General features: G+C 40.9%; 1 protein-coding gene across 5 annotated transcripts in view; it reads left to right on the top strand.

Moving 5' to 3' along the window:
• The window catches only part of zwilch (zwilch kinetochore protein), a 69,994-nt gene that overhangs the window by 19,762 nt on the left and 22,751 nt on the right, over nucleotides 1-27,481 (top strand). For all 5 annotated transcript variants that reach the window (XM_072565370.1, XM_072565369.1, XM_072565368.1 and 2 more), the window contains exons 9-18: nucleotides 933-1,026; nucleotides 1,999-2,054; nucleotides 9,016-9,124; nucleotides 10,404-10,483; nucleotides 12,997-13,153; nucleotides 19,241-19,269; nucleotides 19,376-19,512; nucleotides 24,238-24,333; nucleotides 25,628-25,746; nucleotides 26,745-26,855. In XM_072565370.1, the coding sequence (XP_072421471.1) occupies nucleotides 933-1,026; nucleotides 1,999-2,054; nucleotides 9,016-9,124; nucleotides 10,404-10,483; nucleotides 12,997-13,153; nucleotides 19,241-19,269; nucleotides 19,376-19,512; nucleotides 24,238-24,333; nucleotides 25,628-25,746; nucleotides 26,745-26,839 (972 nt within the window). In that variant the 3' untranslated portion in view covers nucleotides 26,840-26,855. The remainder of the gene's footprint in view (nucleotides 1-932; nucleotides 1,027-1,998; nucleotides 2,055-9,015; nucleotides 9,125-10,403; nucleotides 10,484-12,996; nucleotides 13,154-19,240; nucleotides 19,270-19,375; nucleotides 19,513-24,237; nucleotides 24,334-25,627; nucleotides 25,747-26,744; nucleotides 26,856-27,481) is intronic.

Here is a 27,481-nt window from a genome sequence, read left to right as displayed (position 1 = left end):
ACCGCCCCTATATTCCTTGGTTCTGCCCCTTTCCCGGCTTCCTCCTTCTTCTCCTCTCTCCCTTTCATCCACCTCTCCACTTTTTTCTTCCCCCTCCTCTTGCCCCTTCTCCCTCCTCTTGCCCCTTCTCCCTCCTCTTGCCCCTTCTCCCTCCTCTTGCCCCTTCTCCCTCCTCTTGCCCCTTCTCCCTCCTCTTGCCCCTTCTCCCTCCTCCTCCTTTCCCATCCCCGCCCCACTCCCTTTCTGTCATCCAAAGCATAGCATTGCAGACAGTGCATTACTGACTGGAGTCTCGGTGTAAGTTTTTGTGCCCTGGTTCTGCTGTGGAGAAACTGAACCCTGAAACTCAAAAGGTTATAAAACCCTACCAGTTGAAGCTTAGCTGATACTAAGAAGTGAATTTTGGTGATAAAGGAGGAGATTTTTCAAAAGTCTACAGCAGGATGGTGGTTTAGAAGTTTTAAACAAAGTTCTTGACTTTCATAAGCTTTTTTTTAATATTTACTTGTGGGATGTGGGCTTCATTGGCTGGCAAGCATTTATTGTTGATACCTAGCTGCCCTTGAACTGAATGACTTGGTAGGCCATTTTAGAGGGTATTTGAGAGTCAACCACATTGCTGTGGTTCTGGAGTCACATGCAGGCTATACCAGGTGAGGATGGCAGATTTCCTTCCCTGAAGACATTAGTGACTCAGATGTGTTTTCCAACAATCGGCAATAGTTTCACGGTCGTCATTAGATTCTTAATTCATTCAGATTTTTAAAAATTGAATTCAAATTTCCCCACCTGCAGGATTTGAACCTGTGTCCCCAGAACACTAGCTGAGTTTCTGGATTAATAGTTCAGCAATTATATCATTAGGCCATCATCTCCGCTAACATGTAATTGTTTGTACATAATGAACTTGTATCTGCTGTGTTGTGTGACAGGTTTTAGCTCAAGGTTTGAAAACAGGAGAAACAGAGTGGCCAGAAGTTCTAGAAGAAACGTCTGCTGTGACTGTTGTGCAGGAGTTAATTGAAGGTACATGCATTTCATTTTTGAACAGCATCTGCTATAAAAAATTATACTTTTTGGGCTGAGTATTTAAGTATAATTGAATACTTCTTTTTAGTATTATGATTGCCGAATTATCTGTGAGCTCAATTTATAGTTTGGTGTTGACATATGGCTGTTTCTCATGAAATATTACACTTGAAGTGGCTTGCTAAAACATTCCAAAACCAATCAGAGGCATTCTCTGATGCTCACTGTGAGAAGTGTTGTTGCTGGAGAATAAAGTATTTATCCATTTTTTGTCCAATGACAGACTGATGTTTAATTTTCATCTATAATAATAATTTTGAACCAGGTCAAATTCAACATTCTCTTATCTTTTAATTGAACCATAAGTTTGGAGATGGAATAGAAAATCTCTCTGATTTGTTCAAGTTAAAAATTGCCTACTGTTTCTCCTTTGATTCTAGGTCTGATATATCTGTAATATGACTGGAATAAAATAATTGGACAAATTATACTAAAAGCTGTGAAAATGTGCACATAGAGGAGGCAATGGCCTAGTGGTTTTGTTGCTGTTCTATTAATCCAGAAACTCAGCTAATATTCTGAGGATCTGGGTTCAAATCCTGTCATGGCAGATGGTGAAATTTGAATTCTCAAAAGAATCTGGAATTAAGAATCTAATAATAACCATAATGCCATTGTTGATTATTGGCAAAACACATCTGATTCAGTTCTGCCCTTTAAGGAAGGAAGTCTACCATCCTTCTCTGCTCTAGCCCACATGTGACTCCAGATCCACACCAATGTGGTTGACTCTGAACTACCCTCTGGTCAATTATGGGTGGTCAATAAATACTGCTCTAACCAGAGGCTTCCTGTGACTGAATAAAGAAAAAAATGAAGATATGTTTTCTGGGTGCCTTCAGTTATGATTGGACTTTTACAGTACATTATTTGCCCTAGTTTTTATTTGTGTTTTCATGTCCAATACAGACCTAAAGAACCAACTCAATGTCTCTCAACAGCAGCTGAAGAGTAAGGAGACAGAGGTAAGATCATCTGATGATTGGAAAAAGGTGTGGAAAATGTAACCCTGTCTTTACTCTTTTGAAAGAGTAATCTGTGTAGTTAAGCATTTGAATATGTAATAAAAGTATACTTTTCATCTGTCACATGTTAAAGTTGATTTGGAGCTCTACCATGATATGTACCATTAACTCTCCTTTGGTTCCAGTCACAAATAACCTCAATTATCAACTAAACTAGTTCTCTTGAAGCGTACCTGCTTTGATTTGTTTTCCTAAAGCAATTGCGACCATTTCCAGTCTGGGATTCTGGCTAAAATGCTATTTTAAGTGCTTACGAATTGGTACCAAAAGCATATAGACAGTGATTCAGAAACTTAAAGAAGGAACCAGGTCAGACTTATGTTGAGTTCAAAAGACTTAAATATAGTCATTTTGATCGATGGTTCGTGCTTTGAAAATAGATAAGATGTTTGAGCCTGTAAGAGAGATTATTCTGTTGGAGGAGTTTAAAAAATCATTTCTAGAGATGGTAAGAATTCACGTGAAGGAACAGAAAGTTCAACAAGTGAGAAAGGCAGCAGAATTAGCAGATGAGTACATGTTGGTGCATAAAACAAGCTGTTTTAGAAGCTGATAGAAGTTTGGGGAAGGGGAGATCCTACACTACTCAACCAAGAGTAGAGAGCACTGGTAAGATTTTACCACAGGATAAAAGAAGAAGCCCAAGAGGGTGGAAAGGAGGTGAGAGGCCTCAGGTGATTCCACTGTGGTAAAGTGGGATAGGTAAAGACACAGTGCTGGTCGTTAAGGAAAGGCACTGTGGGAAAAAATGTGGTAAAAGAAGCTAAGCCAGTGGCATTAGTGAAGGTAGTAAAGGAGACCCCAAGAAGAGCTGAGGAGCAACAGGAGAGTGCACAGCCTTGGCAGGGGCTGGGTATGGAATTAGTATCTGATCTCTACAAAGAATTTGCCTCTGTGGGTAAAGTTTACTCAGAAAGAACGGGGGAGAAGGACGAGAAGTTATAATTTTGAGAGATACGGGATCTAACCAGTCGCTGATAGTAAAGAATGAGTGAATATGCACTCTTGCTGATCTGTTACCCGAGAGTGTGGTAATTGTGGGATGGATGGACAGAAATTTAGCATTCCACTATGTAAGATCAGGATGGAGTGCCAACTTAAGACTGGGGAAGTTACAGTGGGAGTGATTGATAGGTGTGCCAGTTCTAGGAATTCAGTTTGTCCTTGGGAATGATTTGGCTGGATCCAAGGTGGGAGTGACACTCCTTGTTGTGGAGAAGCCCAAGGAAGACCAAGAAACTGAGGAGTTAAAATAGAAATATCCTGGTATTTTCCCAGACTGTGTAGTCACCAGATCCCACTATCATAAGACACAGCACGAAGTGAAAAGTAAAGAGAAAGATGAAGGAGTTGAGGTTCAGTTAGCGGATACCCTGATTGATGCAATGGCGCAGGAAAAACCTGAACAAGCAGAAGGTCAGACAGAAGTATTTAATCCTGAAAGGCTAAGAGACTTTGTGGATGCATACTCTGAAAGGGAGGCAGAGAATATTCCGGGGGTTATTGTCTGAAAGATAGAATCCTCGGATGGAAATGGAGACCATGGCAGGTTAGTGCAGAGGAGAAATGGGCCGAAGTGCACCAGATTGTGTTGCCGGTAGTATATAGATAGCAAGTGTTACGGGTAGCACATGAACTACCTGTAGGAGGTCACCTAGGTGTACGAAAGACTCGTGCTAAAGTACAAAAACATTTTCATTGGCCTGGAATGCACAAGGGTGTGGTTAACTTTTGCCATACATACCAAATGTTTGGTAAGCCATAGGCGGTAATAAAACCAGCACCTTTGTTGACAATTCCTGTATTTGAAGAACCTTTCACACAAGTTATAATTGATTGTGTAGGTTCCCTCCCGAGAACTAAAAGTGGGAACCAGTACTTGTTAACCATAATGGATGTGTCTACCAGATTTCCGGAGGCAATTCTCTTATGGAGTATTAAGGCACAAAGGCTAGGAGAGGAGTTTTCTTCATACTATATGAGCTACCCAGAGAGACTCAGTCAGACCAAGGGTCACATTTTACTGTTAAGCTGTTTAAGGAGGTTATGGATAGCCTAGGTATACAGCACTTTAAATCCAGTGCGTATCAACCTGAATCCCAGGGAGCTGTAGAAAGGTTGCATCAGACCTTGAAGGCCATGTTAAGAGCATACTGTCAGGATTACCCAAATGATTGGGATAAAGGTATCCCATTCGTATTGTTTGCCATTAGAGATGCCCCAAATGAATCTACTCAGTTCACTCCCTTTGAGTTAATATTAGGTCATGAAGTACGAGGCCCTTTGAAATTAATTAAATAAAAATTGACAAGACTAAAGTCGGCAATCTCTCAATTCGATTATGTATTGGAGGTGAGGGAGAGATTAAATCAAGTAGATGAGTTAGCTAAACAGCACCTAAAGAGAGCACAGTGTAGAATGAAGCAGGTGGCAGATAAAGACTCTGAGACTCAGACATTTCCCAAGGGGAATTGAATTGAATTTATTGTCACATGTACCGAGCCACAGTGAAAAACTTTGTCTTGTGAACAAGACAGGCAGATCACAGAGTTAAATAGCGTAGATAAGTAAATAATAGGTAAGCAGCGGCAAAACAAAAACACAGCTACAGGCAAGTGCGAGGAGTTTGAGAGTCCATTCATTATTCTAACAACAAAGTAGGGTAGAAACTGTTTCGAAACTGGCTAGTGCTCAGCTTCTGTACCTTCTCCCCAATGGTAGAGGTTGTAGCAAAGCATTGCCAAGGTGGGATGGATCTTTGAGAATGCTGACGGTCTTTCCTTGACAGTGGGCCTGGTAGATGGATTCTATAGATGGGAGGTTGGCCTTTGTGATTGTCTGGGCCGAGTTGACCACTCTCTGTAACTGTCTCTGATCTTGAATGGTACAATTGCCATACCAGGTAGCAATACATTCAGATAGAATGCTCTCGATGGCACACCTATAAAAGTTGGCAAGGGTATTCGCCATCATGCCAAATTTTCTCAGCTGCCTGAGGAAGAAGAGACGTCGTTGGGCCTTTGTAACCAATGTGTCCACATGAAGAGTCCAGGAAAGCTTGTTGTGGATGACCATTCCCAGGCGCTTGACATTCTCCACTCGTTCCATCGCTGTGCTGTTAATGTGTAATCTAAGGGGGGGCATGAGTAACATCCTGCCAAAAGTCTATAATGAGTTCCTTTGTTTTGCCAGCATTGAGAGTTAGTTTCCAGGTCTTCCACCTTCCATCCATAGTCTGTTTTGTCGCCATCTGAGCTTCGACCGACTATGGTGGTGTCATCAACGAACTTGTAAATGTCATTAGTCTAGTATACAGTGAGTACTGTTGGGGACTGAGTACTGGCGGGCTCCAGGGCTGAATGTTAGTGAGGATGAAATATCGTCCCCATTCTTCACTGATTGTGGCCTGTGGGTCAGGAAACTGAGGATCCATTTTCAGAAAGTGGGGCTTAGTCCGAATTCATTAAGTTTAGTAATCAGTTTCAAGGGGATAATAGTGTTGAAGGTTGAACTGTAGTCAATGAGTAGGATTCTTACGTAGCTGTTCTTGGTGCCAAGATGCTCTAGGGAGGAGTGAGGGGCAAGTGATATGGCCTCTGACGTGGGTCTGTTGGTCCGATAGTCAAATTGGAGTGGGTCAATAGTGGGGAGGCTGGAGTTGATTAATGCCATGACCTGCCTTTCGAAGCACTTCATGACCACTGAAGTTAGGGCCACTGGGTGGTAGTCATTGAGACATGCTGCATGAGCCTTCTTAGGCACAGGGATGACGTTGGCCCTCTTGAAACAAGCAGGGACAGTGGCCTGCTGCAGGGGGTGGTTGAGAAGACCTCTGCCAGTTGATCTGTGCATGCTGTGAGTGCACGGACTAGGACTCCATTTGGTCCCATCGCTTTCCTTAAATTGACATGAAGGAAAACTGATCTGACCTCTGATGCAGTGACTGTTGGGATGGAGTTGCCAGTGTTACCTCTGTGCCAAAATTCTGCTCAAAGTGAGCATAGAAGGTGTTGAGGTAATCTGGGAAGGATGTGTCATCATCTGCTATCTTGCACTGTCTCTTTTTAGAACCTGCGATGTCAGCCAGTCCTTGCCATAGTCACCAGGTGTCTGTCTGGGTCTCTAGTTTAGATCGGTATTGGCCCTTGGCTGTCTTAATGGCTGTATGAAAGTCATACTTGGATTCCTTATATTTGAGTGGGTCTTCTGATCTGAAGGCCTTACACCTGGTTTTTAGCAAGTTGTGTATGTCCTGATTCATCCAGGGTTTCCTGTTGGGCACCATCCAGATTGACTTCCTTGGTGTGCAGTCCTCCACCACTTGCTGATAAAGTCTGTGACGGTAGTGGCGTACCCGTCCAAGGTACCTGCGGACTGTTTGAATGTGTTCCAGTCAGCCAATTTCTGACAGCACCGGAGTTGATCCACTGCCTCCTCCGACCAGCTTGTATCCGCAAGGGGGGGGTCTCCTGCTTAAGCTTTTGCCTGTAAGCAGGAGAAAAAACACGGCATTGTGGTCAGAGTTCCCGAAATGAGGGTGGGGGATGGAGCGGTAGGCATCTTGCCCAGCAGTGTAGTAGTGGTCTAAAATATTCGGGCCCCTAGCGGGGCAGATAATGTTCCAGCGGTACTTGGACAACACCTTCCTTAGATTGGCTTGATTAAAGTCTCCAGATACATGTTAGTACTGGTACCAATGAATAGGAGATTCCTTCAAAGCCAGGTTTAGTAGTCCCTATCAAATAGAGAAAATCTTGAGTCAGGTGAACTATTTAGTAAAAATGCCAAATAGAGAAAAAAAAATATCGGGTATGTCGTGTGAACATGTTGAAACTGTATTATACCAGAGAGAAAGAACTGGAGAAATAGGTGTTAGTTACTGCCCCACAGTGAGGAATCAAATTAAGATGATATGGATTTTGAGATGCCTCAAAATAGATTAAGAAATGAAGAAGTCCTTGAAGAATGGGATAGATTAGTAAGCTATCTGTTGCAGGAGCATAGAACGGAGTTGAAAGATTTATTACTACAGTATAAGGACATATATAAAAGTCAGATGGGGAGGACTAATGCTATTGTACATGAAGTAGACGTAAGGAATACTGCTCCAATAAAACAACACGCCTATAGGCTTAATCCTCTCAAAGCCAGACAGGTCCAAATGGAGATGGAGGCCATGCTCGATGAGGACATCATTGAACCAAGCCAGAGCGAGTGGAGTTCACTGATTGTCTTAGTTTCAAAACTGGATGGGACTCAACGATTCTGCGTGGATTATCGGAAGATTAAAGGGATTACAGAATCGGACCCGTATCCAATTCCGAGATTGGGGGACTGTATCGATAAAGTCGAACAAGCCTGTTACATCACCAATTTGGACTAAATGCGTGATTACTGGCAGGTACCTTTATCAGAGATATCGAAAGAAATTTCTGCGTTTGTAACCCAAAATGGGCTACATCAGTTTAAAATGATGCCCTTTGGAATGAAGAACATATGCCCACCACATTCCAAAGGCTCATGAACAGAGCTGTGGCTGGGTTAACAAACTGTGCAGTCTATTTGAACAATGTAGTGATCTTTAGTAAGTCCTGGAAAGATCACATGGTACAGTTGGCAGAGCTCTTTGAATGACTATGAGAAGCAAAACTGGTGATAAACTTAAAATGGAATTTTATGAAAGCAGAGGTGACGGTCTTGGGACATAACATTGGTCATGGAAGGTTGACCCCATGGAACGCAAAGATGAAGGCCGTCGAGGAATTTCTACATCCAACCTCGAAGAAAGAGGTGCTTCGATTCTTAGGGCTCAGCGGATTCTATCAGAATTTTGTTCCAAACATCAGCAGTGAAGTGGCACTGTTAACCGATTCGCTGAAAAAGAACACAAAGTTTCGGTGGACAGAACCATGCAGGAGGCATTCGATCATTTGAAATCGATATTAACCACCAAACCAGTTTTAGCTACACCAAACTTTTCAAAATCTTTTAAAGTTGCCATCGATGCCAGTGACATTGGAGTTGGAGCAGTACTCCTACAGGAAAATGAGGATGGGATTGAACTGCCAGTTGGTTACTTTTCAAAGAAGATCAACATTCATCAGAGGAAATACTCCACAATCGAAAAGGAACTATTGAGTTTGGTACTGACCTTACAATATTGTAATGTGTATGTCACAAGCAATGTGTCAGAGATGATTGTGTACACTGACCACAATCCATTTACATTTAAAGGTAGGAATATGAGACTATTTCGTTGGAGTCTTATGTTAGAGACTTTTGATTTTAAAATCATACATTTTGCGGGCTGGAAGCATATAATCACAGACGCATTATCGCGGATTTAACTGCGAGTTTAGATGAGGCTTGTCTTTATTTAATGTTTTATGTACACATATATACGGGAAGAAGTTGAGGTGAATTTATATGAAAATTATCGGTATGTTAGGGTAATATGTGTAAAAGGTTAAATAAAAAGCCGTCTTTTCATTATGGTGGTTAACATTTTCTTAAGGGGAGAGGTGTATGAAGATGTGGGTATACCTTTAAGAGAGTTAAAAGCAGCAGAACTACTGGACACAGCACCAATTGTTCTCAATAAGGTAACAATGTAATATTTGGTCAAACAACTCGATTAGCTCGTTGCCTGGAGATAAAAACAAATTCAAATTCAGCCAATTAGTTAAAATTATACCCTGAAAAATATCAAACTCCAAACCAGTTTGCATTGAGTAAATTGACAATTTTAAAAGCCAATGACACAATCCGATGCTCTGGGCGGGAGAAAATTGAACAGTTGAGAGGAGAACTGTGAAATACTTATTTGAGGAATTCTAATATCCTACTCACAAATTTTGAAAAAAGTCTTAGTTTTTCTTTGAATTCTTTGTTTTAATACCAGAAATTAAAAAGTGATGCAGCTGCTGTTGAATCAACCATTCATGCATCATTTGCTCCTGAACGCGGAGATCTCGATTTTGCAGAGCTGCTTTGGACTGGGATGAGGAAAAGTACGTATGCTTGTGGCCACATTACTTTTGTTGGGAAGCACAATGACACAGAGACTTTGAGCTTTGCTGCTCACTGGTAAAAATGAAAAGTAAAATCATCATCGTCTTACTAGACCATGGAGCTGCTGTTCCATTAGAGAGAGAGAGACAACTAGTGATGGTTTAACCTGAGGGTCACCATGCCTCAAGGGAGAAATTGAGAAGGAGAATCTTTCATGGTAACTTCAGCAAATGTGGAAATTGAGTCCATGCTGATGGCAGCCATCCAGCCAACTAAGCTAACCAGTGGTACAGTTGGAACAATTTTTAAATTTAAGGGGGTAGCTGGAAAATTACCAACTTAGATGACACCACACGGTACTGTCCAGAGTAATGAATACAATTGAAATATTAAAAGGAGAATAGGAGATTTACTAGGGAGATCAAGACTTTGTGAAAAGGGAAGCATTGAAAAACTTGTCATGGTAATGAATACAGCTTTAGATTAGATTACGTACAGTGTGGAAACAGGCCCTTCGGCCCAACAAGTCCACACCGACCCGTCGCAGCGCAACCCACCCAGACCCATTCCCCTACATTTACCCCTTCATCTAACACTACGGGCAATTTGACATGGCCAATTCACCTAACCTGCACATTTTTGGGTTGTGGGAGGAAACCGGAGCACCCGGAGGAAACCCACGCAGACACTGGGAGAATGTGCAAACTCCACACAGTCGGGAATTGAACCCCGGCCTCTGACGCTGTGAGACAGCAGTGCTAACCAATGTGCCACCGTGCCACTTTAGCTGAGAGTGATCACCAAAGGCCAATCAACTTTTTCTCTTTGTTAAAACAGAAAATGCTGGAAGTACTATATAGATGAGGTAGCATCTGTGGTGAGAAAAAGAGGGGTAGGTGATAGTTACCAGGATGGCTTTAAGAGTTCAATGATTTACTCAAAGATGTGTGATACTGTTTCTTTCCCCCTCTTTCACTCTGTTAGCTGTTATATACTAGAAGATGAGTGTATTTAAAGAGTCCAACTCACTTTTTAGTGAGATTTTTATTTCAGCTAACCAGTCTATTAAACTTACACCCCACTGATTACTAGCTCCTTGTACTTATACAATCAATTCACACCCAATTAACCCTTAATTAATATATCCACTACCTGTTCCTTCATTCTAGTAGATTTTAAGCATTCTTTTGGAAAATATTAGGTGATAACCTTAGCAGCATTTATTTCTTAGTACTTGAACAAATACTTTGTGTATTCATTTCTTTCCTTTTATTTTAGCTGTTTCTTCCTACCAAGATGTTGTAGATTGCTTGGCACTAGTCATTCAACACTTAAGATGCAAGGACATTCAACCGTGGGTATGTAACAAAAGAAATAATTTATCACAGTTCTGATGAAGTCAGTGAACTGAAAACGTTAACTCTTTCTTCCCATAGATGCTGAGAGATGAATTTCTCCAACAATTTCTGTTTTAGTTTCAGATATCCAGAATCTGCAGTTCTTTGTTTTATTTAATTATTTTCATGTTTATTTAAATGGTTCTGCTTGCACACTACATGTCCCAATATTTCCAGCATTATGAAGGAGCATTGAGAGTCCTGGGAGCTCTAGTTAGAGGCCTGCATGCTTCCATTTGGTGATACCACGTAGCACAGATCATATTCCTGAATGTAGGTGACATCCTATTTAACCTTTCATGCCTGTCTCTTGATTTCTTACTATTGCTTAATTCTCCAGCTGCCCTTTAGTATCAATCCTTGGGTAAGTTGAACATTGTAGGAAAAGTCTTTTACATGCTTTAGGTCCTAATTCCACCATCTCCTCAAGTTAAGTTTGATGGCATGGTGACATGCTACTTAATCACAGAATCCCTACAGTGTGAAACAGACCATTTGGCCCAACAAGTCCACACTGACCCTCTAAATAGTATCCTACCCAGAACCGTTCCTCTGCCCTATAACTTTATATTTCCCCTAACTAATGCACCTAACCTACACATCCTTGAATATTATGGGCAATTTAGCATAGCCAATTCACCTAACTTGCACACTTTTGGACTGTAATAGGAAACCAAAGCACCTGGGAAAAATTCATGCAGACACTGGGAGAATGTGCAAACTTCACATAGTCACCTAAGGTTGGAATTGAACTTGTGTCCCTGGCACTGAGAGGCAAGAGTGCTAACCGCTGCACCACCATGCCACCTATGTTTGTTATGTTTGGGATAACCATTTGCATTTTTTACTAGCTTAATTATTTGTAATTGTTGATACTGGCTGTATTGGCAGGATAATCATTAAATTGAAAGAAACACCCTGGCATGAGGATGCTTGTGAACCACTGGGTTTATCACTGTATAATGCAATGAAGTATGTGTTAAATTTGGAATAAGACCTAAATTATAAAGCAGAACCACAAAATGTAATAGTCTCTGCATTACTGCCAAATTTATGAGCAAATTGGTGATAGGCTAACTGAGATTATTGTGGGAGAAGTGAGTTTCAAATCATGGAAGACTGGCACTAGTAATGGGAAGCAGGCAGCTGTGCTACCAGGGCAGATTAAGGCACCAGAGTCTTGAAAATTTGTACAGCTACGTTTGAAGAAAGACATTTAAACTAATAGGTAGGATGGGGAAAGGTTTACATGATAGAAATGTGGATGCTAATGATAGCACAGTCGCAAGTTGGAACTAATAACCACGGAAAGGCATAGAGCATGCAAGCAGAAAAGTGCGCGAACAAATAAAGTAGGGGGAAAATGGTCCAAAGACAAATTAATCTTGGACTCGTTTTCTTTCCTCTTGTGAATTCCATTCCAAGCTTTTGCAATATCACTTACTTTAGTCTCTTTATTAATTATTGCTGAGACTAATCCATAACTTTTGGTTATCACTTCTAAGCACCCTAGTTTATCTTTCTGCTTTCACAAACTTCGGATAGCTAGAATTATTTGCCTTGTATTCTTGTATCAGGATTATGTTTGACAGGCTGGAATATGAGCTTAGAGTAATACTTAGCACAAAGTAGTATGGTTGTGGTTGTTAAAGGTCAATCATCTTAATCCTAGGAAAGCACTGTAGAATTCCTTAGAGTATATTTTCTAATTAGCATGTTCAGTGATGTTATGACACACCTCTGGAGCAGGTGGGATTTGAATCTGAGCCTTCAGCACTAAGGGCATCACCACTACGCCACAAGATCCCTAGTTCCTCAAGGAACTGTCCCAGGCTTAACCATCTTCAGCTTCATCAATGACATTCCTTCCATCATATGATTTGATATATCCATAAGTAATGATGCCATACAGTTACATGGTCCCAATCTGACTAGGTTCTTTATTTCAGATTTTTATTAAATTCACATTCCACCACTGTCCCTCATGAGATTCGATCGCACCCCAAGAGCATTAGCCTAGGTTCCTGAATTACCAGGCCAGTGACGTTATCGCTATGCCAATGCCTAGCTATTTACTCTGAATTCAAAGCTAGCCTCAGAAATAATAGCCACTAAACTAAGATCAATTGTTGTAAGGGTTTGTTTGTATATGTCCTTAGGAAAGGAAATCTGCCATCAATATGACGTTTGATCTGCATGTTACTTCAGATTCTCAACAGTTGACTCTTAAGTGCCGTCTGACATGGCCTCATAAGTTACTTAATTGAAGGGCAGTTAGGAATGGATAGCAATTGATGGCCTTGTCAGTGACACCTACACTCTGTGAAAGAGTAAAGAAAAACATTATCCATTCCAGAAATCTACCAGTGAGTGGGAAGCATTCTTATTTACTTTGTGAAATTGTGGTTTTGTTTTTGCAACTCTAAAAAGTTTACTGTAACTGGAATATTGAAAAATGGATGATCCCTTTCCAGATTCACCAAGGAAGCAACAGTTCTCTCAGTAAGCTGATTCAGCAATCATACCAGGGCATCATGCCAACTGTCTCTGTTAATGGAATTACTGCTATCCGAATGCTGTTGGAGATAGGACTGGATAAATTACAGAGGGACTACATAAACTATTTTATAGGTATATGTTCCATCAAATGCCATTAGTGTGTGTTTTTTGATTTTAAAAATGCTGCATTTGGTTGTAAAGTTCTCTGCACACAACAGATCTTATGCAATGTGACTGAATTTATTCACAGTCAGTGTTACATTTAGCATGCTTCTAGGGGAGTATACGCGCAAACATTTGGTACATCTCAAATAGAGAGAGGAGAGGAGGATTAGACTGAAAGCAACAAATGCTGGGAATCGCAGTGGGTCAGGCAGCATCCATGGAGAGAGAGAGCAGGTTTCTGAAGAGTTATCTGGACTCAACATTCATTTGCTCTCTCTCCATGGATGCTGCCTGACCCACTGTGATCTCCAGCATTTGTTGTTTTCAGTACAGATTCTAGCATTTGCAGTAAATTGCTCCTAGAGGAGGATCAGAGGTTGAAGTCATTTCAAATGTGGAGGCCATTCAAGCGGTGTGGAGTGAAAGAAAACTAGCAATGGTAGGCTAGTCTATAATTAGAAGTATGTTTGGCATCCTTTGTACACAGAGAGTGTCGAGAGTGTGGTGCTGGAAAAGCACAGCAGGTCAGACATTCTGAGGAACCAGGAGAATCGACATTTCGGGCATAAGCCCTTCATCCGTTGTACACAGGATTGAGAGTCTTGAGCAAGAAGCAATATAGGGTTGGAAGGCATAGAATCTGTGGGTAAAATTGAAAAGGCATAAAGGAAAAAACAACCGATTGGAGGCTATCTGCAGGCCTCCGAACAATAGTTAGGATGTCGGGCAGAAAATAAATAAAGAAAGGCATTATTACAATCATGGAGAGCTTCAATATGTAGGTGAACTAGGAAAATACATTTGGTAGTGGATCCCAAGAAAAGGAATGTCTACGAGATTTTCTATTGGAGCAGCTTATGGTAGAGCCCACTAATAAGCAAGCATTCTTTGATTTGATGATGTGTAGTCAGGCAGACTTGATTAGGAAGCTGAAAGTGGGGAGAGTGTGACAGCCCTTGACATCAAGACTGCATTCGACTGAGTGTGGCATGAAACAGCCCCAGTAAAATTAGAATCAGTGGGAATCAGGGGCAAGCTTTATGCCGGTTGGAGTCATACCTGACACATAGAAAGATGGTTGTGGTTGTTGGAGGTCAGTTATCTCATTACCAAGACATCTCTGAAGGAGTTCCTCGGTAGTATCCTGGGTTGAACCTCCTTCATCTGCTTTACCAATGCCCTTCCCTCTATCATAAGATTAGAAGAAGGGATATTCGCTGATGGTCATACAATGTTCAACCCCATTTCTGACTTCTCAGACACTGAAGCAGTCCATGTTCAAATTCAGGCATTGTGTTTATGTGGTGAGTCCAATGAATTTCTAGTCAGTGATAAGCCTAAGGCTATTGATAGCAGGGGATTCAGTGATGGTAATGCTAAGGGGAAATGATTAGATTATCTCTCATTAGAGATGGCCATTGCCTGGCATTGTATGGTGCAACTGTTACTTACCACTTGTCAGCCCAAACCTGGATGTTGTCCAAATCTTGTTGCATTTGAACATTGCTGCAGGGCCCGAGGAGCTGCGAATGGTACTGAGCGTTGTAAAGTCATTGGCATACATCCCCACTTCTGAGTTTATGATGGAGGGAAGGTCATTGTTGAAGCTGCTGAAGGTGATTGAGTTTCTGGGGGTAATTTGGGAGCCACAGCAGACATTCATCCCAAGGAAGAAGAAACATTCGGGGAGGGTGAGGCAGCCATGACTGATAAGAGTAGTCAAGAACAGCTTAAAATCAAACGACAAGCAAACCATGTGGTGAAGACTATTGGGAAGCCTTTTAAAAACCAGCAGGAGGACAACTAAAAAAGCTAGAAGAAGGGGAGAAGATGAAACACGAAAGTGAGCTCGATAGTAATATATTAAAAAATTGCACAAAAGTTTTTAGATATGTAGGAGAGAGACCACAGTGGACATCGAGCCACTGGAAAAATAGTAGTGGGGACCAAAGAAATCATTGAGGAACTGAGGTACTTTGCATCCGTGTTATAGAGTCCTAGAAATGTACAGAACGGAAACAGACCCTTCGGTCCAACTTGTCCATGCCGACCAGATATCCCAACCCGATCTATCCCCACTGCCAAGACCCGGCCCATATCCTGCCAAACCTTCCTATTCAAATCCCCGTCCAGATGCCTTTTAAATGTTGCAATTGTACCAGTCTCTGCCACTTCCTCTGGCAGTTCATTCCATACACGTACCACCCACTGCGTGAAAAAGTTTCCCCTTAAGTCTCTTATATCTTTCCCCTCTCACCCTAAAAGTATGCCCTCTAGTTCTGGACTCCCCTACCCCAAGGAAAAGACTTTGTCTTTTTATCCTATTCATGCCCGTCATGATTTTGTAAACCTCTATAAAGTCACCCCTCAGCCTCCTGGGAAAACAGCCCCAACCTATTCAACCTCTCCCTACAGCTCAAATCCTCCAACACTGGCAACATCCTTTTCTGAACTTTCAAGTTTCACAACATCTTTCTGATAGGAAGGAGACCAGAACTGCACACAATATTCCAACAGTGGCCTAAACAATGTCCTGTACAGCCGCAACATGACCTCCCAACTCCTGTACTCAATACTCTGACCAATAAAGGCAAGCAAACCAAATGCCTTCTTCACTATCCTATCTACCTGTGACTCCACTTTCAAGGAGCTATGAACCTGTACTCCAATGTCTCTTTGTTCAGCAAACTCCCTAGGACTTTACCATTAAGTGTATAAGTCCTTCTAAGATTTGCTTTCCCAAAATGCAGCTCCTCACATTGTTCATGGTCGAAGACACAGTAACATATCAGAACTTCATAAGAGTCAGGGGCCAGAGGTGAGTGTAGTGGCCGTCGCTAAGGAGAATGTGCTGGAGAACCTGAAAGGTCTAAGGATGCATATATCACCCCAACTGGATGGGCAACACTTAAGCGTTCTGAAGAGATTGTGGAGGGATTGATGATGATCTTTCAGGAATCACTGGGGTCCGGGAACATCCCGGAGCATTGGAAATTGGCTAATGTAATACCTCTGTTTAAGAATGGAGGGAGGCAAAAGGGGGAAATTATAACCTAGTGAGCCTGACCTCTTTTGTTAGAGTCCATGATTAAGGATGAGATTGTGGAGCACTTGGAGATGCATGGCAAAATTGAGTCAGCACAGCTTCATTAAAGGGAGGTCATGCCCAACAAATTTATTAGAATTCTTCAAGGAGATAATGAGCATTTGAGACAAAGGAGAGCTAAGATGTGATCTATTTGGATTTCCAGAAAGCCTTTAATGAGGTGCCACAGTTGAGACTATTAAATAAGTTAAGAACCTGTTACATTCGGGGCAAGATACTGGCATGGATAGAAGATTGTTTGACTGGCAGAAGGTAGAGGGTGGGGTTAAAGGGGTCTTTTTTAAAGATGGCATCCAGTGATAAGAGGGGTTCCGTAGAGATCAGTATTGGGAACCCAAGCATTCACATTATGCATTAGCGATCTGGACGAATGAACTGTGGGCATTGTTGCTGAGTTTGCAGATGACAAAAAGATAGCTGGAGGGACTGGTAGTATTGAGAAGGCAGGGAGGCTACAGAATGACATGGACAGGTGAGGAAAGTAGGCAAATAATTGACAGAGGGCTTTTGCCCAAAACGTCGATTTCGCTGCTCGTTGGATGCTGCCTGAACTGCTGTGCTCTTCCAGCATCACTAATCCAATAATTGACAGAATAAAGGTAGAAAAATATAGAGGTATGCACTTTTGAGGGAAGAATAGAGGCATCGATTATTTTCTAAATGGGAAAAGGCTTCAGAAATCTGAAGCATTAAAGGACTTAGCAGTCTATGTTTAGGATTCTCATCAGTGTAGCATGCAGGTTTAGTTGGTCGTTGGGAAGGCAAATGCAATGTTAGCCTTCATTTCAAGAGGTCTAGAATAGAAGGTTGTATCACTGAGGCTGTATAACGTTCTGGTCATACTGCATTTGAAATATTGAGAGCAATTCTGGCCCCTGTCGAAGGAAGGATGTATTGATGTTGGAGAGGGTCCAAAAGAGATTCACAAGAATGATCCCGGGATGAAAGCTTGCCATATCAGGAGTAGGTGAGAACTCTGGGTCTATATTCCATGGAGTTTCGAAGAATAGGGGGGTGGGGCGGGATCTCATTGAAACTTACAGAATACTGACAGATTACAGAGAGGCCTGGGTGGACTGAAAGTGGAGAAGATGTTTCCACTTGTAGGAAAGACTGGCAACTGAGAGCACAGACTCAAAGTGAAGGGCCAACCTTTATGAACAGAGATGAGGAGGAATTTCTTCAGCCAGAGGGTTGTGAATCTGGGAGGTTCATTGCTGCATTAGTTTGTGGAGCCAAGTCGTTGACTGTACATAAGACAGTGATAGTTAAATTCTTGATTAGTTGTAAGTTTACTTGCTGAGCTGGTACATTTGTTCTCCGACGTTTCGTCACCATGCTAGGTAACATCATTAACGAGTATCTGATGAAGCATTGGTGTTCTGTGCTACTTGCTTTTTATGTATCTTGGTCTGTTGTGGTGGGCGATATCAGTTTGCGTTCTTTTTCTGAGAGATTGGTAGATGGAGTCCAAATTGATATGTTTGTTAATGGAGCTTTGGTTTGAATGCCAGGCCTCTAGGAATTCCCGTGCATGTCTCTGTTTAGCCTATCCCAGGATGAATGTATTGTCCCAGTCAAACTAGTGTCCCTCTTTGTCTGTGTGTATGAATATTAGTGATAGTTGGTCATGTCTTTTGGTGGCTAATTGGTGCTCATGTATCCTGGTGGCTAGTTTTGTGCCCTTCTGTCCAGTGTAATGAAAAGCCAATGGAGAGCTGCAGACCAGCGTTTACAAGAAAGCCACATACACTGACCAAATGCTCAACTGCAGGAGCAATCATCCCAATACCCACAAACGGAGCTGCATCAGGACATTATTTAAATGAGTCACAACACACTGCAGCACCCAGGAACTATGAGAAGCTGAGGAAAAACTTGTATACAACATATTCAGGAACAACGGGTACCTGACAAGCGCAGTCCAGCATGTCCTACACAACAGACCTAAACAAGAAGACACAACACACCCAGAGACTTGCACCCTGCCATACATTAAAGATATTTCAGAGATGATGACCAGACTACTCTGGCCTCTAGGTGTCATGGTAGCCCACAAACCTACACCATACTGAAATAAGTCCTGATGAACTTAAAGGACCCTGTACTAACAGCCAGCAGAATGAATGTCATGTACAAAATACCCTGCAAGGACTGCAACAAATATTACATTGGACAGAGTGGCAGAAAACTAGCCACCAGGATATATGAGCACCAACTATCCACCAAAAGACATACCCAACTGTCAATAGTATTCTTACACAGACGAAGGACACCAATTCGACTTGGACAATACATTCATCCTGGAACAGGCTAAACGGAGACACACACGGGAATTCCTAGAGGCTTGGTATTCAAACCAGAACTGCATTAACAAACACATTGATTGGACCCCATTTACCAACCTCCCAGAAAAAGAACTGAAAGTGATATCACCCACCAACAGACCAAGACACACACCTAGCAAGTGGGACAGAACACCAGCACTTCAGAGGCTTACTGGTGATGTTACATAGCATGGTGACCAAAAATCTGAGAACAAATCTACCAGCTCAGCGAACAAACTTACAACCTGAGCTACAAATCTTCTGCAAAATTGCAAGGTTCTTGATAAGTAAGGGGATCAAGAATTACAGGAAGAAGGCAGGAGCATGAGAGACATATGAACCATGATCGAATGGTGGAGCAGACTTGATAATTCAAATGGCTTAATTCTGTTCCTGTATCTTAAGGCCAGTAAACAACACTAGAAAAAGTGCAAGAATGCTTTTGCTCAACTTGAAAAAGTGTATTTCAGATTTCGTGAGTTGGAAGCAGAAAATGTGCTGTAGAAAATGTTATGTACTAATGTATCTTGTAGCCTGCGGTAGTACTTCACTCAGAAAAATGTATAAAGTTTCATTCCTATACAATACAGTGAAAGTCATTGAGAAATTATTTTCTTCCAGGTCAAGAACTCACTACTTTGAATTACTTGGTAAGAACAATGAGCTCATTTTATAAATCACAGAAAAGAACTTGCCTTTTAGTTTCTTCTCTTTTGATGACTAGTTTTTAAATTACTATTGCTGTTTGTTCTGCAGGATTACTTTGTGAATTGCACTGTAAACCTAGAAGAGCAGATGATCCGTCTTCGAAAACTCCACCACGTGCTGGAGCTGGTGGTGAATTGCAGTGCCTTCCTGAACCTGAACCATGAAAACCTCTTTACATTGACACAGTGAGTACTTCATTCAGATATTCCAGCACAAACTAGTCTGCATTACATCAGAAAAAATGCTTTCTTTGCTTTAAGGCTTTTTTTGTTAATGAGCTCTGTGCTATTTTGGTTTTGTTTTGAGGTTTTGTCAGTGCACTGAAACTAACATCTGTATCCAATTTCCAATTGTAATTTGTTCTTTTCCAGAATCTCAAGCCTGTTAAACTCTTTATCTCCTTTTTTCCCCTTGCAATTTACAGACTTTTAAAAGCAAAGTTTTGTTATCTAATTACTATTTATCTTATTCTCCCTGTTGTTCCATTTTTAAAAATTCTGCTGATGACCCGTTAGATCTGATCCATCTGTTTAAGACCATAAAATGTAGATGTAGGCCATTCAACCCATCTAATCTGCTTGCAGTCAATGCCATCATGATTGATCTGTCAATCCTGAACTGCTTTTCCCTTTAACACTTGATTCCCTTAATTTTTAAAAATCCATCTATCTCAGCCTTGACAGCCTTCTGTGAAAAACAATTCCACAAATTCATGACCCCTTGAGAGAAGAAATTCCTCCTCATCTCTGTCTTTAATGTGTAATCCCTTATTCTAAAATTATGCAGTCTGGTCCTAGACTATCCTATAAGGAGAAACTATCGCATGTACCTGTCCAGTTCCCCTAAGAGTCTTGTATATTTCAATAAAGCTGAAGAGAAAAGGCCCACTTTCCTCAACCAATTGCCTTTAGTAAGGAACCTAAAATTATTTAGCAGCTGTGGTTTGATTAGTGCCTTGCATTGTTTTAGCAATACTTTCCTACTTTTATACTCCATGCTTTGTGAAATAAAAGACAACATGCCATTTTCATTCCCGATTTCCTGGTGATCTTGGATGCTAGCCTTTTGTAAATCCTGGTTAAGGGCTCCCAAATCCCAAACCGCTGTAGCAATCTGCAGTCTTTGTCCATTTCAATAATATTCAGCTTTTCTAGTTTTCTTGTCAAGTTCTATAACCTCACATTTTCCCACGTTATATTTCATCTGTCAAGTCTTGCCAGTCACTTCGATACATAAAGTCATAGAGATGTACATCATGGAAACAGACCCTTCGGTCCAACCTGTCCGTGCCGACCACATATCCCAACCCAATCTAGTCCCACCTGCCAGCACCCGGCCCATATCCCTCCAAACCCTTCCTATTCATATACCCATCCAAATGCCTCTTAAATGTTGCAATTGTACCAGCCTCCACCACATCCTCTGGCAGCTCATTCCATAGACATGAAAAAGTTGCCCCTTAGGTCTCTTTTATATCTTTCCCCTCTCACCCTAAACCTATGCCATCTAGTTCTGGACTCTCCGATCCCAGGGAGAAGACTTTTTGTCTATTTATCCTATCCATGCCCCTCATAATTTTGTAAACCTCTATAAGGTCACCCCTCAGCTTCCGATGCTCCAGGGAAAACAGCCCCAGCCTGTTCAGCCTCTCCCTATAGCTCAAATCCTCCACCCTTGTAAATCTTTTCTGAACCTTTTCAAGTAAATGAGACCAGAAATGCATGCAATATTCCAACAGTGGCCTAATCAATGTTCTGTACAGCCACAACATGACCTTCCAACTCCTGTACTCAATACTCTGACCAATAAAGGAAAGCATACCAAATGCCGCCTTCACTATCCTATCTGCCTGTGACTCCACTTTCAAGGAGCTATGAACCTGCACTCCAAGATCTCTTTGTTCAGCAACACTCCCTAGGACCTTACCGTTACGTGTATAAGTCCTCCTAAGATTTGCTTTCCCAAAATGCAGCACCTCGCATTTATCTGAATTAAAACTCCATCTGCCACTTCTCAGCCCATTGGCCCATCTGGTCCAGATCCTGTTGTAATCTGAGGTAACCCTCTTCACTGTCCACTACACCTCCAATTTTGGTGTCATCTGCAAACTTACTAACTGTACCTCTTATGCTCACATCCAAATCATTTATGTAAATGACAAACAGTAGAGGACACAGCACCAATCCTTGTGGCAGTCCACTGGTCACAGGCCTCCAGTCTGAAAAACAACCCTCCACCACCGTGCTCTGTCTTCTACCTTTGAGCCAGTTCTGTATCCAAATGGCTAGTTCTCCCTGTATTCCATGAGATCTAACCTTGAAAGTTTGTGAGACATGATTTCCCACACACAAAGCCATGTTGACTATCCCTAACCAGTCCTTGCCTTTCCAAATACATGTACATCCTGTCCCTCAGGATTCCCATCTAACAACTTGCCCACTATTGAGGTCAGGCTCACCAGTCTATAGTTCCCTGGCTTGTCTTTACCGTCCTTCTTAAACAGTGGCACCACGTTTGCCAACCTCCAGTCTTCCGGCACCTCACCTGTGACTATCAATGATGCAAATATCTCAGCAAGAGGCCCAGCAATCACTTCTCTAGCTTCCCACAGAGTTCTCGGGTACACCTGATCAGGTCTTGGGGATTTATCCACCTTTAACCGTTTCAAGACATCCAGCACTCCCTCCTCTGTAATCTGGTCATTTTGCAAGATGTCACCATCTATTTCCCTACAGTCTATATCTTCCATATCCTTTTCCACAGTAAATACTGATGCAAAATATTAATTTAGTATCTCCCCCATTTTCTGCGGCTCCACACAAAGGCTGCCTTGCTGATCTTTGAGGGGCCCTATTCTATCCCTAGTTACCCTTTTGTCCTTAATATATTTGTCAAAACCCTTTGGATTCTCCTTAATTCTATTTGCCAAAGCTATCTCATGTCCCCGTTTTGCCCTCCTGATTTCCCTCTTAGGTATACTCCTACTTCCTTTATACTCTTCGAAGGATTCACTCGATCTATCCTGTCTACACCTGACATATGCTTCCTTCTTTTTCTTAACTAAACCCTCAATTTCTTTAGTCATCCAGCATTCCCTATACCTACCAGCCTTCCCTTTCACCCTGACAGGAATATACTTTCTCTGGATTCTCGTTATGTCATTTCTGCAGGCTTCCCATTTTCCAGCCGTCCTTTTACCTGCGAACATCTGCCTCCAATCAGCTTTCGAAAGTTCTTGCCTAATACCATCAAAATTGGCCTTTCTGCAATTTGGAACTTCGACTTTTAGATCCTGTCTATCCTTTTCCATCACGATTTTAAAACAAATCGAATTATGGTCGCTGGCCCCAGAGTGCTCCCCCATTGACACCTTACTTAACCTGTTTAAATCCCTCTGCAGAGTCTGTGTCATCCACATCATTTGCCTTCCTACCTATTTTTGTGTAATTCACAAACATTGCTGCAGTACATTCACTTTTTCCTCATCCAGATTGTTATATGTTGTAAATAATTGTGTCCCTCAGTACTGATCTATGTGGCACTCCCCTTGTTACAGATTGCCATCTTGAAAATGCCCCCTTATCTCAACTCTGTCTCCAATAGTTAGCTAATCCTCTATCCATGCTAACATACTACCTCCAACACCATGGGCTCTGATTAACTAGCTTAATGTGTGGTACCTTATCAAATGTCTTCTGAAAATCCAAATGTATTACATCTATTGCTTCCCCCTTTTATATGCCCATTTTGTTAACTTCTCATTTCTTTTCACCCTTCCTAAAATGAAGTACCTGGAAACAGCAATGTATTATTTCACTCAGTCAACATTGGTTTCTGTTTATATGATTGAACTTTATTGTTATAAATTCATACATGGGAATCAACTTTGATATTTGGCTTCTAAACCAATCTAGATTAGGGAGGAAATTAAAAATGATTTTCCTTTCACTTGAAGTTCTGTGCATTTTGACTTTACTGCTGAATGTGCATAAAATAGAAACTGAGCAGAATTATTTCCCATACTCTAAAGGTTTTAAATACAAGACGGTAATGGAGATATGTTATATCATTTTGAGTTGGGAAGAAGAGGAATTTCAAATAATTTACATAGAAATTAGAGGATTCATGGTGGATGATTGTGATGCGTAAATCATCATGAAATGTCCTTTCAAACAAGCTGAAAGAGAAAGGTTGAGTCGCCTGTTTCCGAATACCAATGATTAGATGATAGTTTGAAATCTCTTTTGAAACAATAAGGCTAAAAGGCTGTGAAAAGATATAAGTAAGGCAATGCTATTCATTTTGGATTGCTGTAGCGAATGACTAACTAAAACATGATAGAACTAATCACCTCTTTTAGTGCTATGTTTCTATGGGGTGCCATAGATCATGAGTATTGGTCAGTTTGCAGTATAAGACCAGACATATTTTTGCCACTAAAATGCATCCTAAGGGCTATATTTGGGTATAAGGTAACCCACACTCCCCATCCAATATTTTTCAGCTAGTTGATACACATTAAGAGCTTTCATGTTTCCAGCTATACTCCCCTTTGTAAGTTGATGCATGCAATCAAGCAGACGATCTGGGCCATTATAATCATGTGTGGGAGTTCAGACACATGCAGTGACCAACAAATTCTTACATCATCTGTGGTGGTTTATAATTAAGATAGAAAGCAACCCTCCTTTTTGGAAGGAATTTTCAAAACTTCAAATAACTTGTATGCCACTATACAATAAATATTTTATTGTCAACACACTTCATTGTGAGGATAGGAATTGACTGTACATCCCATTTTTTAATATACTGACAATACAACTATTGCGAAGTTATTGCAAATTTCTCTTCATTTCTTTGCTGTTTCATTCATTATTTTAAAAAATTGTACGATCTCTTTCTGTTGTCAGGTCGTGCTTGCGATACTACAAAGACAATCCCCTTGATGAACAGCATGTTTTTCAATTGCCAGTCAGACCCACAACCATCAATGCTTTCTATGAGAAGTAAGGTTCATACCTAAAATATAAATGTTTTCACAGTTGCACATTGTCTTCTTGGGGGAAAAAAAAGTTTAATATACAGCACAGGTTTGTAACATTTCATGTAATGAGGGTTTTAAAAAAAATTTGACTGGATGTCCATTAAACCAGAATAAAGGAGAAAAAAAATCAAGATAGAGTCAAGGGAGCAAGAACATAGTTGAGAAGAATGGTAATAACATTCTCAAGTACAGGAAGGAAGGTATCAAACAGAAAGTGTTTCCAGAGGATAGGAGCGTAAAAGTGGAGGGGGGGGGGGGGGGCATTATGGTGGTGAATAGTATTGGTCTGTGACTGGTCAGACTAGACTGGATGATGGGAAAGATCAGTGGAACACAAATGTGACATTGGCTGAACTTGTGATTCAAATGTAGGGAGCATGAGCCAGCTAAAGATAGAATGATGGAGTGAGCAGCCATCCAGTTAATGTGTGAGTCTGTATTTGTACTATGAGGCTTTAATTTGGGAGGAATGTAGAGTAAATCAATGTTTGGTTTTAATGTTTGTCATAGTTGCAATACCTCTAAAACTAGTGCAATTCTTTTTTTCTGAGTGACATGATTCTTTGGAATTCTTTCCTTGAAAAGGTAATAAAAGCAGTGTTTAAATACTTTTAAGGCAGAGGTGGATAGATTATTGGTAAGCAGAGGATGAAACATTATTAGGGTAGATGGTAGTAATGGTTTGAGGTTCCAATTGGATAAGTCAGCAGCATAATAAACTACAAAACACGATCTGAATGGCTGACTTCTGCTTTTTGTTAATATTTTGTTTTCTGTTTTGTGTTCTAGTGTTTTGAGTGATCAATACAACTATGCATAGTGCATACATTCAAATCCTGGAAATTTTGAATGCTTTAATATTGCAGGTGTGATTCTGTCTGGTCCAAAGTGTTATAACCATACATGACCCAACCACTAGCTGTGGCATGTGTATTTGATCCTTCTCCAAAAGATTGCATGCCCTTAGATTATAAAGTCCTAATCATATCATGCAGCATAGAAACAGGCCTTTTGACCCAACTCCATGTCAATCATGTAGCCACAATGGAAAAGGTTTTCACTGTATTTTACTGATTTTGTCACTGTAAAGTCATTCATTTGTTTGCCTGCATTTGGCCCATATCTCTCTAAACCTTTCCTAAAGGTTTAAAATATTAAACTTTAAATGATTAAAATGTGGGATCTGATAAAACTGCTGGCAGCTCTTTTAATATCTGCAAGGGATTTTCTGATGACACTAACTTCTTGTGTTACAGTGAGCACCCGATCATGTGGAGAATGGAAATTATTAGTTGCCATGGGCAGAGAGAGTTGAAGACAGTGTGGCAGCTCAACACTAGGCCACCAGTGGATCATGTTACATTTAATACCCCAGGTATTTTTCACTTACACAATCAAATTCCGAAGGAATATTTAAATTTCTTGGTCCTGACATTATCAGCCTGGTATTCTTTTAGCCATAATTTGTATTAAATTGTGTTTTCATTATTCAAGCTGGTTGGTCTTTCATTTGATGGCCATAGTGAAAACTATGGAAATCTTGTGAGATAAGTATTTCCTGTGAAATAAACATTGAGAGAGGAGTAGGCCATTTGCTCCACCTCACTTTGTATCATGACTAATCTGTATCCAAAATCTATTTACACCCCACACCACCTTGGGTAATGCTTAAAACCTTCACTTAACAAAAATTCTCACTTCTAATGTTGTAACATGATGAGCATAGCAGTGAATCTCCTATAGTATGGTTGTGTGTGAGCAAAAGCAGCCATTTGGCTGCATTGTTTTGTATATTTTGTACCACTGGTCTGATTTTTTAACCTTGAGTAAGCAAATGGCTTTTGGACAAGTTAAAATCTTACCCATACAGCTTGCAAAAGTTACAGATTCAGCTTCTTGTCGCTCACTTAGCCTTTAGAATAGTGATGGAGCTAATGTAATTATCCTGATCTGAGTGGAACATTTTGTTATTATATTTCATCCCCGAGAGATATTTGCTGCTGGTAAAGAATTGTTGATTATTTTTGACTGAATCATTTTCTCACCACTGGCTTTTGTGCTTGTCACAGCTTGGATTAAGCCAACATTGTTGTTCCTCCTTGCTAAGTATACATAATGCCTGGTATTCAGACAATATCAAAATGTTCAATTGAATGCTTTTGATCCACTTCTGGCTATTGCATTATATAGGTAGGGTTTGGAACTCTTATTTGAAACATTTATGATCATTTTATCCTTACTAACAATGGAGAGCTGACCAGTTGGTGGAGTTAATCCCATATCAAGGTTTGGTGCACTTTGAAATCTAGTTTAAAGAAACTTAGAGAAATGTAAAAAGTATCACTAATAATGTTACTTGTCTTTTTTTTAAAGATCTGCCAGTTGACGATACAACTTTGAATAGTGATTATGAGGAGGCAATTTATTACAACACAGTGATAAGTTGCAGTCAGGCACATTTCGTGTAAACCTTCAAGGGAAAAGGTATGTAAATTTTGTTTTTTCCACTCTCTCCTTTATGATGCATGACAGTGACATTCCAGTTTTTTTTATGCATGTGGGCAGATAACCAGCCTGACACAGTTGCTGAACACTTGTCCGATATTAGTCACCTGAAGATCTTCTGTACCATCCAGAGAGCAGTAACAGAGTGCTGAGTTGGTTCCTGTTGTTTTCACTCTTCACTCCATGTATTTAACTTGCCCGCAGTCTTCCTCCATGAAAATGGAATTAATTTGGTAAGGTGCGCTCTCCTCCTGCTTCTGTATGCATCTTTCTGCCAAAAAGTACAAAATCTGTGTGGTCATTCCCCTTGGCATTGCACCTGTCTAAAGGTCATAAGATATAAGAACAGAATTGGGCCATTTGGCCCATCAAGTCTGCTCTACCATTCCATCATGGCTGATGTGTTTCTCAATCCCACTCTCCTGCCTTCTTCCCTGGACCCTTGATCCCTTTACCAATCAAGAACCTATCTATCTCTTTCTTAAGTACTCTCAATGACTTCCACAACCTTCTGTGGATATGAGTTTGATGGATTCATCACTCTCTGGCTGAAGAAATTCTTCCTTGTCTCAGTTTTAAAGAGTCATCCCTTCACTCTGAGGCTC

This window comes from Chiloscyllium punctatum, chromosome 48, assembly GCF_047496795.1.
Source record: "Chiloscyllium punctatum isolate Juve2018m chromosome 48, sChiPun1.3, whole genome shotgun sequence".
Taxonomy (NCBI): domain Eukaryota; kingdom Metazoa; phylum Chordata; class Chondrichthyes; order Orectolobiformes; family Hemiscylliidae; genus Chiloscyllium; species Chiloscyllium punctatum.
This window is presented reverse-complemented; position numbering and strand designations above follow the sequence as displayed.